Raw genomic sequence first — 15,655 nt, 5'->3', positions numbered from 1 at the left:
AGCCTTAGAAAAGGCTTATCATTTTGTTTGTGAATGTAAATAATACTGGAAAAATAATGTACTTTCCATAAACCAATTTAGATCTTTAATCTTGGGAGTATAAACATACGAACCTGTGTGACATCCCTTGTTTAATGTTTCTCCTGTCTTAGCCTGCTTTACATTGAGGTAGTGCTTGTCATTACAGCTTAAGCATGTCATTGTTCTGCAAGTCTTTTAGGAGTCCAGATGCTCTCACAATTAAACGCTACCTCTTGCTACTTGTGTTATCATAATGCAGAGAGAGGTCACTGCTCTGTTGTGCAAGATCACATTCAAACATGTCATGAGCAGCAGACCCTGCTCCCCAGGCTTCCCTTTATTAAGGGACAGTGATGATGTATCAGACCTAAATTTAGTTAACAATAGCAGCTGTTAGAGTAAAGGCTCAAACCAGCTGGGTCAAAGGGTTCCTTTCTTTGCCTTATTTCCCCTCTTCCTGGAGCTCACCTGATGTTGTGTTGAGCTAATTCAATTTGCTGAGGTAGCAGAACATTTTCTTGACAACAAGGTGAATGGCTTTCCGCTGTGCTGGGGACCTGAATTAGCTCAGTGGAGGATCAAAACAGCACCAGAGCTGGTGCAAGGGTGAGATCACACTGCTCGGGCAGGGCAGGAAGACAGGTCTGGGACCATGGCAGGGAATGTCAGGGCTGATGTCCTTCACAGGTGATAAATCCCACACTGGCAGTGTGCGGGTGTAGCTCTGTCTGCCTGTCCCCTCCTTGCTCTGGCATCTGCCTGACTTCTCAGTACAGAAAACTTCCTGAGGAAAGAGACTTCCCTCAGCTGGAAGGAAATTTCCTCAGTAAAAGAAAATTAAAAAGCTGGTTTAACACCCAAACCACCATCTTGCAGTAATTCTGACAGCATGTCTGTGTCAGCTCAAGGGTTAGCACATATGGCTGTGGGCAGATAATACTTAGGCTGTTTAAAAGCATTGCAATTAATTTAAAATCAATACGTCTAAATTCAAGTGACTTCTGCTGCAGTCAAAGGAGTTGGCAGACTCAGTTCAGTGGCCTTTGAGATTTTTGGATGATCCCTCTGGCTCCCAGCTACTGGTCCAGAAGGGCAGGGGTTCCCTTGCTCCGGGGTGACACCTGCCAGCCAGGCCCTGAGGGCACCCCTGGGCTGGGCTGGCTCTGCCCAGCTGCTCTGGGCTCCCCATGCACCCAGGGACCAGGGCCCCGTGCCAGCCCCTGAAGCCATCAGCCCCTGCCCAGCATCAGGGCCACTCTCCAGCCCTGAGCCCACATCCCAGCCTTGGCTTCTCTGTGCCCAGGGAGGTGCCTGATGATGGCCCTGGCTGCTCTGCTCTTGGCTGGGGTTTGGATGGGCACTGCCCTGGGAACCCCCTGCCATGGTGCCTAAACACTGCTAGTCCTGGGTGACATCTGGGGCTCCCTGCAACAGGAGGGTGTCACTGGGGTCCTGTGTCTAGGGAATGGGACCAAGCCCTGTGTTCCCCATAACAGGGGAGTGGGCACACAGCTGAGGAGCTCAGCAGGGGCTGGCCCTCATCAGGTTGGCCTGAATTTGGGAGATGTGGAGCTTTGCTCAGGTCATTCCCTGCACCCAGAAGGGCAAGGAGCAGACTTGTCTTAAGTCATGGCAGCTGTTGGTGTTCCAGAGGGGTTTGAAACCCTTGGAGGATAAAGCCTGAAGCTGACTGGGCTGCCTGTGGTGTTGGTGCATGTTAACGTGTTGAGACCAAGTGTTGTCTTGCCCACAGCATTTACCTTTTTAGCTGTTACTACAGGAAAGGATGTGCTAGATTACCACCACCAGGATTTCTCCTGATGGTAGATCCCAGCTAATTATGGTTTTCCCAAGGAATGTTCCCTCAGAAGAGAAGGGATCAGATGCATCTCCAACTATTTGCAACAAGCCTGTGTTTTAGATAATATCCTTAATTGTTTTTCCCCTCTCCTATTTTCTCTTGATTTGTGGAGAAAGGGATCTGCTTGTTCCTGTGGACCAGTGTCAGTGCCTGTACCCAGGGGTACTGCTCAGTCAAGGAGAGGAGGATGGGAATTTACAGGGAGAGAAGGACTGGGACTCTAGATACCTACCAAAAGGTTAGTGAGCAGTACATCCTAACAACAGCCCAGCAACATGCTTTCTTGGGCTGGTGATTGAAATGGTCAAATCCAGTCCCAGTTAATTCCTGTCTCCATAGTGGGCACTGTTGCTTCTCAATCTGTAAGGAACTCAAAGCAGATGGGCTCTCTCCTGGGTTGCTGGATAAGCAATTTCTTTTTATGGAACTACTGGGAGATGAAATGTTCAGGTATTTGGGAATGCCATGGAAACCAGGAGGTGTTAGAGGTAGAGACTTTTGTGGGAGATGTTTATGCAAACTGAACATCTGACTGTTCTGAAGATCTTTACGAAGATTGTGTAATCTGCATTACTGCTTCTGCACCTTTTGTCTTTTTCTCCTAATCTTGATTTTATATCTTCTTACACACTGATCAACATGCTCAGAGTGGTAAGTCACTCCCTCTGTGGTATGAAATCTTCTTTCCTTCTGTTTCTCTCTAAGACCCTTTGCACATCTTTTTCATGCAATCCTCTCCAGACATCCTGCATCAGGCCATTTTACACTGGCACTGCCTTCTACTTGTGTATGTTGAAATTTAGTTTTCTTCAAATTTCAGACAGCACATTTGATTAGTAATAATCAGGAGATATCTAATAGATAACACTGTTGAACAAATCACCAAATAGCTTTGCAGATACCTTGCCAACTCATTCTCTTTTAAGCAATACAAAAAGAAGTACAAGATTTACCTACTTAACAGCAATGTTTTTATTGTCACTTTCTACTCACTGTCTCTCCTAATGTTGTGTATGATGATCACACAAACATAGTTTAATAAGCCCTAATATATTATTTTTCTTTTAGATTTGAACTTTTTAGCAATATGTTTATAGATCTATGTTACCCTTTAATATTCCTTACATTTTCTATCCTGGCCTAGCTTTTACATCTCTTCCTGGTAATCTCCACAGCTCAAATTTGCCTAGTCTGAAATCCATCATTGTGCATCGTTTAATGAGACATTTCTCCAGTCATCATTACTGCAGATCAATAGAAGCAAATCCCTGTCTCCTGACTGGTTTAGCTAAGAATCTCATGCATGACTGTCTTTTCAATTTGATCCAGTTTAACAGTCTGTTTCTCCCCCCCTCCCCAACCCCACTTCTCTAATCTGCAGAGATAGATATAAATCTTGAGCCAGACTCCAGGGGGTTTCTCTTGTATGGCCTTCCCTCTGTCTGTGCACAGCACTCCCTGACCGACTGGCTGCTATTGCCAGACAAACAGCTGTCTTAGCAGTTGAATTAACAAATAAAAGGGGAAGGAGGGAGGCCAGGGCAGTGGAGGGAAGCTTTTTGCCCTAAGGGTCCTTGTTCACTTACTTTACTAAGAAATTCAAAATCTAATGGGGGCCCATTGCTGGAGGGAAAATGAGAATAATCTATGATCATTGGAAAAGAGTGAAAATCCATCATCACTTAGTGAGCACTTCATATCAGCATATCTTTTCAAGATGACCTCCCCAAGACAAAGAAGGTAGGAACTGATAAGTAAAAGCTGAGATTTTCCTTTTCATTGCTCTTCCCTGTAGGCTGGTTGAGGGATTAAGAGTCTCTCCTTTCTCACCTCTCCCATTTTTCCTTCCCATCAGGACATGAACGGTGGTCTATCTTCAAGGAATTTTTAGTGCTACGTGACTGGACACAAACAGCCCAGATTAGACACAAACATCTGTGGCTTTGGGTGTCCCCCTGCCTGCCTCCTCAGTCATCCTGTGTTCAGTTTTTGTTGTCCTGCTGCCGTTTTGTGAAACTGTGCAAAGATTTTTTAAGTGGCAGCACATAGACAATTGTTTCATTTGATGAGATTTTAGGTGCCTGACTTTAATGTGGGAGGAGATTAAAATCAGGTTGCTGGAGTGGCTATTAAGTTGAGTTGTTTGGCCTACCTTTGTGATGGAGGTTGCTGTCACAAGGGCCGGAATGACAGCCCGGCTCCAGGTCTGGATCAGCTGGGAACTGACCATTTGAGAGAGTTTGTCATGTACTATTAAAATAAACTGAAGTTGCCATCAGTTTATGTTAATGTGTTGGGCTGTAACCTTTTGGCAGCCCAGGAAGTGTTTCCCAGCTGACCTTTCTGGCTGTATGTGCAACAGCCTGTGACTGTGCACTGGGGTGAATGGTACAGGGGCTGCCAACCCATCTTGAGCCAATAATTCTAATCATCTGCTGTAAGTGCAGCAAAGCACTAAAGCTCTGTGTCTTCCATCCTTAGTCAGCTTATATGAAACCATTCATGCATACATATGCACAGTCATGTGCATGTTCATGTACAGGAAAGGTTTGTCTTTATGGATCATGAGAATTTCAGGTATAAAGAAGCTGTTAGTTACTTGCTTTACTGGCAGTAATAATGTACATGTTTCTCCTCAAGGTGTGATAGTCCTTATTCATTGCTCTCAGGGGTGATCATTTGTCTGTACATAGGTCTATTTCTCTTAAAAGAGACTCAAAAGAACTTGAATGATGAATCCATAATTTGTAAAGAGCTCTGATATATACTTCTGTCCAGGTAGGGAATTGTGATCAAGTTTCCTTTTCTCTGTTTTTCTCTTCATTCTCAGTCTTCTCCCTTGCAGATGTGCTGGTCTGCAAGCACATCTTCCTTTTGCTGGTCTTTGGGATAAAGGATATGATATTCTGTAAGGAGCTCTATAATATAAAGGACAAGGTTTATTAATGATATCTCACAAAATTTAGGTCCCTAGTTCCACGTCGGGGTGCAGTGTTACGGAAGGGATGTACTTAAAAATTACACTTAATGCTTTGTCATTTACAGATATTGCAAACAGTCCTTTTAAAGTTTGGCTTCTAAAGCCCATAAGTACTCTCTTCTTGTTGAATACCTGAAATCCAGGTTAAAAATCCGAAGACTCAAGTGACTGTTACTATTTGTTCTCCCAACGTGTTCAAAGGAAGATAAACAAGAAAGGATATTCCAGTGCTTTTTTTCCTTGAAAGTCGTGGTTTATGGGATGTTAGAGTGACACCTGGTGGAAATCCGTGTTGGAAGTTTAAGAAAAATTTCTGTATCATTTGAGTAGTTCGTTTGAACAGCGTCTTTAATGTTACCATTTTATCAACTAACTGTAATGGTTGGAGCCCGTTTCTGCAAGGCGTGTGTGCACTACCCCTATATGAGCGTGCAAAGGCTCACTGAGAAGAATTATTCCCATCAGTAACAGCCAAGCTTTCCAGTAACAAAGTATTCATTATGTGTATTTGATAGTAATCAAATTTCCTTGTCCAAAAATACTGTTTGTTATTGTTTGGTGCTGTGGACTTTTTCTTCAGACTTCAAGATGAACCTTGATTACATTCCTCACCAGGTTCTTAACCTGGTGGAGTCACTGTCCCTGGAAGCATTCAAGAGACCCCTGGGAATGGCATTTAGTGCTATGGTTTAGTTGGCAGGGTGGTGTGCAGTTAAAGGTTGGACCCAGTGATCTTGGAAGTTTTTTTCAACTATAATGATTCTATGATTCTCCATTTCTCTTCTCCCAATGCTTTTCTCTACATATCCTGAAAAAAACCCTAGACATCCTAACAACCAAACAGTTCCTTAAAAACCCCAAAACAAATAAAAAAAGGCTGACTATTTAAATGTCATTAAAAGATTTTTTTTAAAGTTTGAATTTAGGCATATTTTTTACCTGCGCTACATCTAAATTAGTAATTTAAGACATGCCAGCCAGAATTCTTAATCCTAAATGACCAGATAGATCAGTTGCTGAACTCTGTCTATTTTGATCCACATCAGCACTAGCCCAAGTAATATCCAGTAAAAGACTGGGTTATAGTAAATCTAAGAGCCATTGCCCATAGGTATTTCAGCTGTGCCAATCCTTTCTTGGATTATGAGAGAGTTTTAAAGTGTGGATGTGGGTTAGCCCATGCCACTTGCTGGGGTATTGATGTGGGTACATTGAATTTATTGGTATAGACCTAAAAGTCCTAGAGACCAAATCCAGAAGGTCCTATATGTCCTAACTATCAAAGCCAAAGTTCTTTGCCTCAGGAAGAAATTGCAGCCTCCATCTGCCTGTCACCAGCTTCCTCTTCACTGTTGCTGGTCATGTGAGCTCTGATGAAACTTCTTCAGCCAAGATGAGCTGGATTAGCAGAGACCTACTATTTAAGCAGTCAGACTAAACTGGCTTATTTTGGCTGGATCTAAGGAGCTCCTTCTGGAGCAGCTTTGCTCATGGGCTGGAGTGGGGGCAGCACGCTCCTGGAGTGGAGAAGTGACAAGTAAATTGGGTAGGAATTCCCCACACCTGCATAGCTGAAAGCCCTGAGCTGAAAGCAAATCTCAACCTAGATGAGCCTCACTCTCATGTGGAAGTTCCCTTGAGTAGTGGTGAGGAGACTGAAAAAATGCACAAGGAAACACCATAGTGCTTCCCAGGGCACCTGGAAGAAAAGGAAGGAAGCTTGTCCTAAAAGCCTTTCCTTCCTTGGAACGCTTTGAGCCGTGTGCTTCCCGATATTCATTGTCTGTCTCCAGCCTGGCTTTCCCTTTCCTCCTGCCTTAGTGCATTTACTTCTTTCACTTCATGGACAGAACAGCATAGGGGATTTTACTAGGGCCTGAGCCAGAAAAAACCAGCATCAGGTTAACACAAATCAATGCACCTCTGCTGTTGCTGGGTTAGTGTTGACCTGGTTCCCAGCCTGTTTTATTGCATGACTGCAGAAATGTTTCACTGGCAAGTGAATGGGGCTTGGGAAGGTGTGGTGGAAAAGCAGGTACCCTTCCTAAGCACCAATAACAGGATGTGCCAGCCTCAACAGAACATCAAATTGCTATATTGTTTATAAAATAGCACATTTGATTTATAATGAGTAATGCACATGCACAAAATGACATAGCATTTGTACACATACACATACACAGATACGTGTGTGTGTGTAAACCGGATTGATTTTCTACTGCACAATTACTCTGTGGATATCTCTGCTGGTACAGCTCAGATGTGCCACAGACCAGGATCTGGATGTGCCTTAAGCTTGACTTTTCACAGACCTCTTTAACGAGAGTCTTCAACTTTATGTAAGACTTTTCACCACTCTTTAAAACAGACACACAATTTATCTAATGACTTCATTTTATTCCATGATATGGATGCAAACTTAATTGTATAGTTGTACCTCCTCATCTAGAGAACCTCTAGCAAATTGGCTCTGGTTAGTTTGTGTCGAGGTTGCATCTTAAGGCAGACACAGGTCTGTTCTGTGTGGTATTTTGGTGTGGAAATGGAACATTTGTAAACCGTCATTCAAAAAAAGATTAATTCAAATTTTTACCATTTCTGATATGACCAGTGGTGTTCTAACAAATTATTCATCATCACCAACAAATTTTCTTAGTTGCATCCACATACAAATATTTAGAAATAGCTTAATCTAGTCAAAATTAACGTTAGGCCATTTTTCCCCACTGTTTCCCTGTTTCTGTGTGGCTTGGAGCACCTGGTTAAAAGCACTGCACTTAGTTCCCTTTTTATGTTAATGATATTTGTGTAAGTAGATACACTGACTTTCATTGGTCAACTCTTTTGTTTCAGTGGCTTAATAAGAAACTATTAAATAGAGGTTGCATAACTTCATGACAAGTGCTCCAGGAAGCTGAAAAGTTATTGAAGGAGCAGAGTGTAAACAAGGATTCAAAAAATATTAATGATCTGACATGCAGAAATGTCACAGGTGCATTTCTGCCACCTAGACTAAAAGGAGTTTGTATGGCCAAGTCAAGAGAAGCTTCAGATCAACAGATGAAATTAAGTTATGAAGAACACTTGCCTGTGGGATTTCCTGCAAAGAAGTCCTGTTGCTTTTTACTATGGATTTCTGCAGTGTACTGTGCTTTCTCAAGGAATTGTCAAAACTTATGTACAAGTAACCTGGTAAGTTTTCAAAACCTGTACCTAATCATTTGAAATACAGATTGTTGTTAGCACTGTAAGAACTTCATATTACATATCACTGTTTTCAAAATTACTCTAAAGAATGTGTTTTACTAAGAGCAGGGTTTAAGAATTGATGTGTAACATTTGAATTTGTAGAATCTGGTAAGGAACAAATCCCACTACTCTGACTGCATGCAATTACTATAAATGCTAAAGACCCTGGAGGATGGGGAAGATAAACTTTTATTCTTTCAGTTTATTCGCTTTACTTATTCATGTCAGTCTAGTCCAGGGCTTTTATTATATAATCGAGGAAAACTGTAAAGTCACAAGACATTTTCTTTCTGTGACACACGGAGCTATCCTGAACTTAGCTGCAGCTTAATTTTTAAGTTAGCTGGTTTAAATTGTGGATAATCCTGTAAGTATTAAAATTAGTGATCAGATCCTTAGTTTTAGACTTTCTTAATATACCTTGGAACAGTGTGCAAGATATTCTAAGAATGCAAGACAATCAAAAACTCCGAAACCTTAACAATTATTCTGCCTTCAGGAATTGCTTCCTTGCTTCTATTTGCTGGAAGTGTTGATGTGTTTTAGAGCACTGTGTATCTTTGCTTTGTGAAAAGGACATTTTGTGCCTTGGTGCTAATTGTGGAAACCTGTTGCAGAGAAGTATGACCTTCTCTATTTTATTTCATACACTTGCCTAACAGTTCCTTTAAAACTATTTGGAGCTCTTGCATCAATGAAAGAGTTAGTTTCCTTCTCTGATGGAAGCCTATCATGCAATGATAACTTTAATGGGGATCTTTTGATTTGAATTTAAATTAATTCAGAATAAGAAATAAGTTGCTCTTCCTTTCAGCTTTGAAATAAATGTGATTTTATGTTCAGTGAATGTATTGATTCAGGTGTGACAAAGGTAATCTTTGAGTCTGAGAGTTGTAAATCTTATTTTTCTCCTCTGGTCTACTTGTTGTGTTTGATTATTTTTGTGACAACTTTGATCCTCGTTGTTGTCACAGTGTACACAGCGTGCTGAAAATTTCTTCCTGAGAATTGTTTTATTAAGGCTGCTCTTACCTGGTTTCAGGTCAAAAATTTAAGAGCTGCTATTCACCTTCTCTAAGGATGTATTCTCTAATCACTGCACTTTGGTGACAGTTTTGCACACTTTGAGTGATGTGAAAAAACAGGCAGGGTTTGCTGGAGAGCACTTTTGGCAGGAGAGGAAGGGTGGTGGCCATCACCATATGGCTGTGTAAAGCTCCTTCAAAAGGTGGCCAGACAAAAGGCACTTAGCTTAAAGGAAGGTCTTTCTGCTCCCAAGGGGTCAAAGCCACTTGGCTTTGTCATTTAAGCCAAACATATTTGTGAAGCATTTGTTATTGACTCAGTGACTCAGAACCAAATTCCTATGTCAGATAATTTGATTAGCACCAACTGATTTTGCCAACCTCTTTGTTTGATGGTATCTCTGAAATTAGTCTCAAGTGAGAAGCTACTGGTGGGTCAATAATAAATTTCTCCAGATGAGGAAACATGAACCAAAGGAAATTTGGTTTACAAGAAGCCAGTGATTTAATGTGTGTTTTAATCAAAGAATTTTGGGGAAATATTTTGGTTTTTTTAAAAAAGGATGTATTTTCCTATAGGAAGGAGAACTTGGAATTACTAACCTTTGCAATGTTAGTGACATCACTGGAGCGGTGAGTCATGGTTTACTTTGTTAATTACCGACATTTTGTGTTCCTGCTGTTTGAATACAATGGGTACAACGATCATATTTTCAAAGCCTTCATGGAAATGTGCAAAGTTGCCTGTCTAGCGTAAATCACTAAGTTGAGTGGGTAGATTTGGTTATACATTGCTATATTTATTTAAAGAAAATGTGTAAAGAATGATGATCTCTGCTGTGAATTATGTTCACGTTTGTGATCTATAAAGTTCATAACATCATATTTTTGAGACAATGAGTCAAAACTATTGTTGCCTCCAACATGCAAATCATTAAGACTGCCTTGTTCAATTCCCTCTGTACAGTTGAGTAGTTTATTTCATTTTCTCAGTGATTCAATGTAAGAAAACTTAAAATTGTTGAACATTTAGAGTTCTCTAGAACTTCAAATGGTTGTGTCCGTCATGGAGGCTTAATGTGAGTTTTCCATAGGAGCATTCTTGGAGGACTTCAGCTGATTTTCTAGTTCAGATTGCAGATGCAATTCAAGCTGGTGGTGATAAATAACATAGAAAACAAAAATTTTCAGCTCCCCTGAAGTTGCTGAATAGAGGTTAAAGGCTAACTGGCAAAAAAAAGATAAAAAGATGTGAAGGTATGCATGCAGGATGATAGCATGGCTGGAACCAGTGGAGAAACAGATAAAGGGGGCTACAGTGGGGTTTTTGCAAGTTATGTACCAAGAAGCTACAACGCATGCCCAAAAATAAAAAGTTCAAGGCAAGGTCACCTTTATTATTGAAGCATTCAGTGAATATGGGCATCAAAGACCCCTCTTGATAAACCTCCAGGACCATAACAGCACTTCCAGTAGGAGGCAGATACATGGAAATTAGTTCTAGGAAAGTGATGTTTATGTATTAGATAAGAAATACATTTTAATGATTATGTATGATTATAGTGGATAAATACTTTGTCGTAAAGTCTCACAATGCACACAGAAATAAGGAGATGTCTTTCTGTGAGTCCTGCACAGATAAAGAATGTCTGCTTTCTAATGGCTCAGATTGTTTTAGAAAGTTTTTTCCTGCCAATATCAGCATGAGTGATTATACATATTCTTTGAAGACTAGTGGAGAATTCAGTCTTCGGTATTTACACTGACACTGGTGGCAAGAACCCTCTCAGCACCTGGTATCTAGTGAGGCTGGGCCATTTATGATGCTGGGACCATAAAAGTCTGTGTTGTCATGACAATACATAGCAAGGTTGACTCACCTGTTTAAGTTACTGAGTATCTTTGCTCAGTGTTATCACACTTTGCTCAGTGTTAAGCCTTCACTACATTTTTCATGAGGCTTTGCCTCTAAAGGTGTCCCAGTTTCCTTTGGAAAGAAAAACCTTCACAACCATTAAGAAGCAGATGGGACAGCATAAACAAGAAAGGCCCAACATCAAAACTGAACTATATAATATTTATTACTTCTCTGAAAACTCATGGTTTTAAAACCATTGCCCATTGGTGAGCATATGTGGCAGGGCTTGTTCTGAACAGCTTTTCTCTGTGCTTTGCTGTCCTGCACACTGCATATCGCTGCTTCTGCACAGAGAACAAGTGGTAAAATAAAGCTGGGAGGGTGGGAGTGCTGGCCACGTGATAGCCAGCTGAGGAAACTCATTCCCAGAACAAGACTGAGCCTATTTTGCTTTGTATTTGGTTTTACATTGAGAAGAGCACTATACAACATAATTCATTTACTGTAGGATCTGAGTACTCGTAATACCTGTATGTACCTTTAATGTATTGCTAATGCTGGAGTATCCCCAGCCTTTACAACTCTGCTGCCAAAGTCGTTTTTAAAGCCCCCCTCTGTCTTTGCAGTGTACGCAGGGATGTCAGTTTTGGAATGCAACCATGCAAATTGACTGTCCACTGAAATGTGTGAGTATTACCTGAGCTTTGGCTCTCTTGCACTTGTCTCCAGCCTGTCAAGTATCTTATCCAATGGCAGATGTTCAAAGTCCAACCAGAGCAGTGTTTCTATGAAAAGATGTAATGTCTACATTATTTCTCAGTTTGTTATAAATTCTGTTTTGGGAAATTCATAATTCTTGTTATGCAAGTTGCCTCTAATATCAAAAGTTTCCATAGAGTTTGTCAGAATATATGTATTTTGCAGTTCATTAAGCTCAACACAGATTTTTAGACAGTGAGAATGCACTAGTGCTTTCCAGGATTTTACTCTACTGGGGCTGTTTCAGAGTTGCGTGCAGATGTAAATGAAGCACATGGCTGTCAGTAGAGTGATTTCTTGTTTTTACTAAACCAGGTGGATGAGAACTAGCATTGGTCTGGGACAACTGCCATGATAGCTTTTAAACTTCTCATTTTTCTGCACCTCTTGAACAACTGAATCCCATTCAACCTTAGCATCACTATAATGTTGACTTTCTGCTTTTTCAAATGTGGGTTTTCCTTCTTTCATTATTTGCCAGTGATGAGGTTTTGTAAGGTAATTTCTCTGCAAGAAATTATAATAAAATTATTTTATCCATTTGAAATACTCTGTGATTATATTTATGCTAACGCCACGTTTTATTAATTGTTTCTTGGCAGAACGAGACATACACTAGAGCATGTGAGGTAAGTTAAATGCCATCAGAGCAATACAAAAAAATCACTATTTCAGTAATTCACATGTCCACACAATGCTAAGAAACACAATGTAGATACACAAACTTAAACTTGTCAATTCAGGTCTAATTGTTTTGTACTCCCTAAAGCTGAAGAATGAGTTGAGTACCTTTTCAGCATGGTAACCAAGGACAAGTTTGCATTAAAAACTACTGTGTGACAAAGAATATTGCTGCAAAGAAAGCAGACTAATCTCAGTATTATGAAACAGGACAGACCTATGTAAACCATGTTCTAGGCTCTCTCAAGAGTGTTGTTCATCCAGTTTTTCATTAATTCCATCAAAGACTATCCATAGAGAATGCCTTTTAAGGCTGGTATGATACCAACTTGGCGAGAAGTGGAAACAAAGAGTGGGAGCAAGAAGACAAAACTCTTGACTGGATAGAGAGTCTGAATGAAATAAAACGCAGTTCAGTAAGGGGCAACATGTGGCCCTTTAGAAAGAGATCTCAAGTGGGGAATGCTGTGGATGGACTGGTGTTCACAGGGATAAGTATGAGTCAACAAAGTGCTGGTAAAGAGATGGACTCTTTCAGCATGAAGAGGATAGGATACGATGGGGATGAGATGATTGAAAGATTGTGTTTGGCACTGCTGAGACTTCAGGATGAAGGTTGTTCCCAGATGGAAGGAACACATTTGAAGGAGGTGCTGGAGAGGTGGAGAGAGTCACAAGTAGAATACAAATCCATTGGCAACCTGGAAATTTGATTGAAAGAATTTGGGGTTTGTTTTAATACTTTTTAGTCTATCAAAATGTGGTCATGACAAAGGTTTACTAATGCACTGAATGGTGATTTTGGAGTGTAGGAACAGTCCAAGAAGTAACCAAATTACTTTTATAGAAACATAAAATGACTGTGGGTGTTTCGTTGCTTTTGTGTTGGGGTTTTATTTTTCCTTGTCTGGTCACACAATATGCCACTAAAATATGCTGACTCTGCAAGGGCTTTTTTGGGATTCTCTTTCCACGGGATCAGCTGACTGACTTGACTACCCACATATCAGGCACACACTGTGTCACTGCATTCAGAGGATCAGGACATTGCAGCCTGCAGAGCAAAGGAGTGGGAGAGAGAGTGGGATTCAGTTCTGCTGTCTGAATACACCTTGGGACTGAAATCTGGTAGTATTTCTCCTTCTAGCCAGGAACAGAGGATTGCCACTGAATTTCATGGGAATAGTCACAAGAAAAGTCATCAAACTCTGGCTTATATAATAACATTGTTGATGGATGAAAGAAATATGAGGATTTATTGTTTCCAAGTAGAGCAGCTGGCAAATTTCCCTCAAAATTTAAGATTAGGAGCTTTAGCAATCCTCTTACCTCAAGGAAAAAGTGAATTTATGGTTCAGACAAAAATCAGAAGAAAGAATAAGACAACAAAAAACAAATGTTCAGAAATACCTGTGTTAAATGAGGCAGAAGGCACTATGAATCAGCATGTAGTCTGGGGACACTACCCCTTAAAACAAATAAATATAAGTCATAAATTAAAGCTCCAGTGTACACTAGATAACTTATTTCTGCTAATACCTGAATTTTCACCTGGTAACATTGGTGATAATTTACCTGGAAGTATTTTATTTCTCTGAATATGAAAATATTGGAAAAAATTTGTAAGTGCTTGCACTTGGCACTGAATGTCTAGAATTCGTAATTTATATAGGAATATACAGCTAAGAAAGTTTTCAAATCTGTCTCAGGTGTAACTGTGTTGTCTGAAATAACATGTCTTATAGGTTTCCATAGGGTGCCGGAAGTGCGTTTCCTCAAATCATAGGAAGAGCAATTAAAAAACTTTCCTCTCTTGCCATAATTAGCTGCTTCTGAATGATCTGAAGGTTGATTATCACTTGAAAGGTTGCTGCTGTATGGAGCAAACTTCAAGATTTTAAAGTCTGAATGAACTTGCAGAATCAAACAAGCCCAAATAAACCTCCTGCCTAAAAAAGCTCAAATCACCACTTCTCAAAAGTTTTGAATTTCCAGGAGACTCAGTCTTGCATATAATTTTAAAGCTACTGAGATCCACTTAGAACATGTTTCTACTTCTTCTTAAGTTCTCTATGTAAAAGCAGGATGACACTATATTTATCTTCCCTACCTGAGCTGAAAATTCATTTTCTGTTCCTAGGATGTCAGTGTCACTGCCCTGGGGTATTTGTTATGTTTGCAGGCACAACTGTTACAGAAGGAGTAGCTGCTGAAAAGGAAGTGTGAATTAGGCATGGCTGATCTTAAAAATTGCCAGTTTCAGCTATTTTGAAAATTCAGTGGAAATACATTGGAAGAATGTGCCTCATTCATAGGAAATACATGAAGCAGAAAAGGGTGAAATGCAACATGTGGGATATATTATTAACTAGTCAAAAACCTTGTCTTCCTAACTCCATGGTCATCACTGAAGTCTATTTCCAACTGTAATGTAACCCCATGTTCATGCTTCCCACAAAGGGACAGTGTGTAAGCAGGAAACCTTTCATTCAGGGCCCAGTGAATTGATGAAAAGGCACTCAAGAAAATCTTCGGAGTGAGTTCATGGTAGTGCTATTTTTTAGATTTAATATAATTATTTCCACAAGGTTTGTGTATATGCAAAATGTCCACAGAATTTGTATGTATTTAAAATGTGTCTGCATGATTCTGGAGGGAAGTTTGCCTTCACACAAAGCTAACCAGTGAGTTCTGTGCCCTACACAGACGGTTTCCTGTAAGTTTGGCTGTAGCTGTGCAGAGGATGCATATGGAGTTGAAGCGCTAAGTAAGTCTGAATAGGGTCCTGTGTCCAACTGACAGTCTGACAAATTCATAGCCTTGTTCTATGATCTAGATTTATTTAAAACTAGGAATGTCTTGAGTATTTTCATTAATCAGAAAACTACCACTCTTCCTTTTCCTTTTAACAAATACATTGAAGTTTATCTTGGAGTAAATCCTTTTTCCTTCCCTTTCATAGACATGAGACTTTTGGAATGAAGTCTCAACTGTTTAAGATGATACCTTGGGCCAATACAGTGTTATTGAAATAGGTCCCTTGAAAATCTTTTCAGAGGTCTTTCATGCCTTCTCTATGCTTCTATTCAGAAAAAAAAAAAATACTAAATATCTGTAACTAAAAATGCACTTACACAAGTATGGAGTTGTAGTCACAACTGCTCACATTGAACCTGGCCCATTTCTCTCTCACTTATCAAACTGTCTTTAAAATGCCATGC

General features: G+C 40.2%; 1 protein-coding gene across 6 annotated transcripts in view; it reads left to right on the top strand.

Annotated features, from left to right (window-relative positions):
- The first annotated feature begins 7,761 nt into the window (after positions 1-7,761).
- Positions 7,762-15,655, top strand: part of ROS1 (ROS proto-oncogene 1, receptor tyrosine kinase) — a 71,750-nt gene continuing 63,856 nt past the window's right edge. For 2 of the 6 annotated variants that reach the window (XM_063389867.1, XM_063389870.1), the window contains exons 1-5: positions 7,762-8,054; positions 9,716-9,769; positions 11,621-11,680; positions 12,356-12,382; positions 15,141-15,201. In XM_063389867.1, the coding sequence (XP_063245937.1) occupies positions 7,890-8,054; positions 9,716-9,769; positions 11,621-11,680; positions 12,356-12,382; positions 15,141-15,201 (367 nt within the window). In that variant the 5' untranslated portion in view covers positions 7,762-7,889. Of the gene's footprint in view, positions 8,055-9,715; positions 9,770-11,620; positions 11,681-12,355; positions 12,383-15,140; positions 15,202-15,655 lie in introns of those variants that run through there. The other 4 variants (XM_063389866.1, XM_063389865.1, XM_063389864.1 and 1 more) reach the window with 3 other exon arrangements.

Source organism: Prinia subflava, chromosome 2 (genome assembly GCF_021018805.1).
Source record: "Prinia subflava isolate CZ2003 ecotype Zambia chromosome 2, Cam_Psub_1.2, whole genome shotgun sequence".
NCBI classification, from domain to species: domain Eukaryota; kingdom Metazoa; phylum Chordata; class Aves; order Passeriformes; family Cisticolidae; genus Prinia; species Prinia subflava.
The sequence above is the reverse complement of the archived record's forward strand: the minus strand, read 5'-3'. Positions and strand labels throughout refer to the sequence as shown.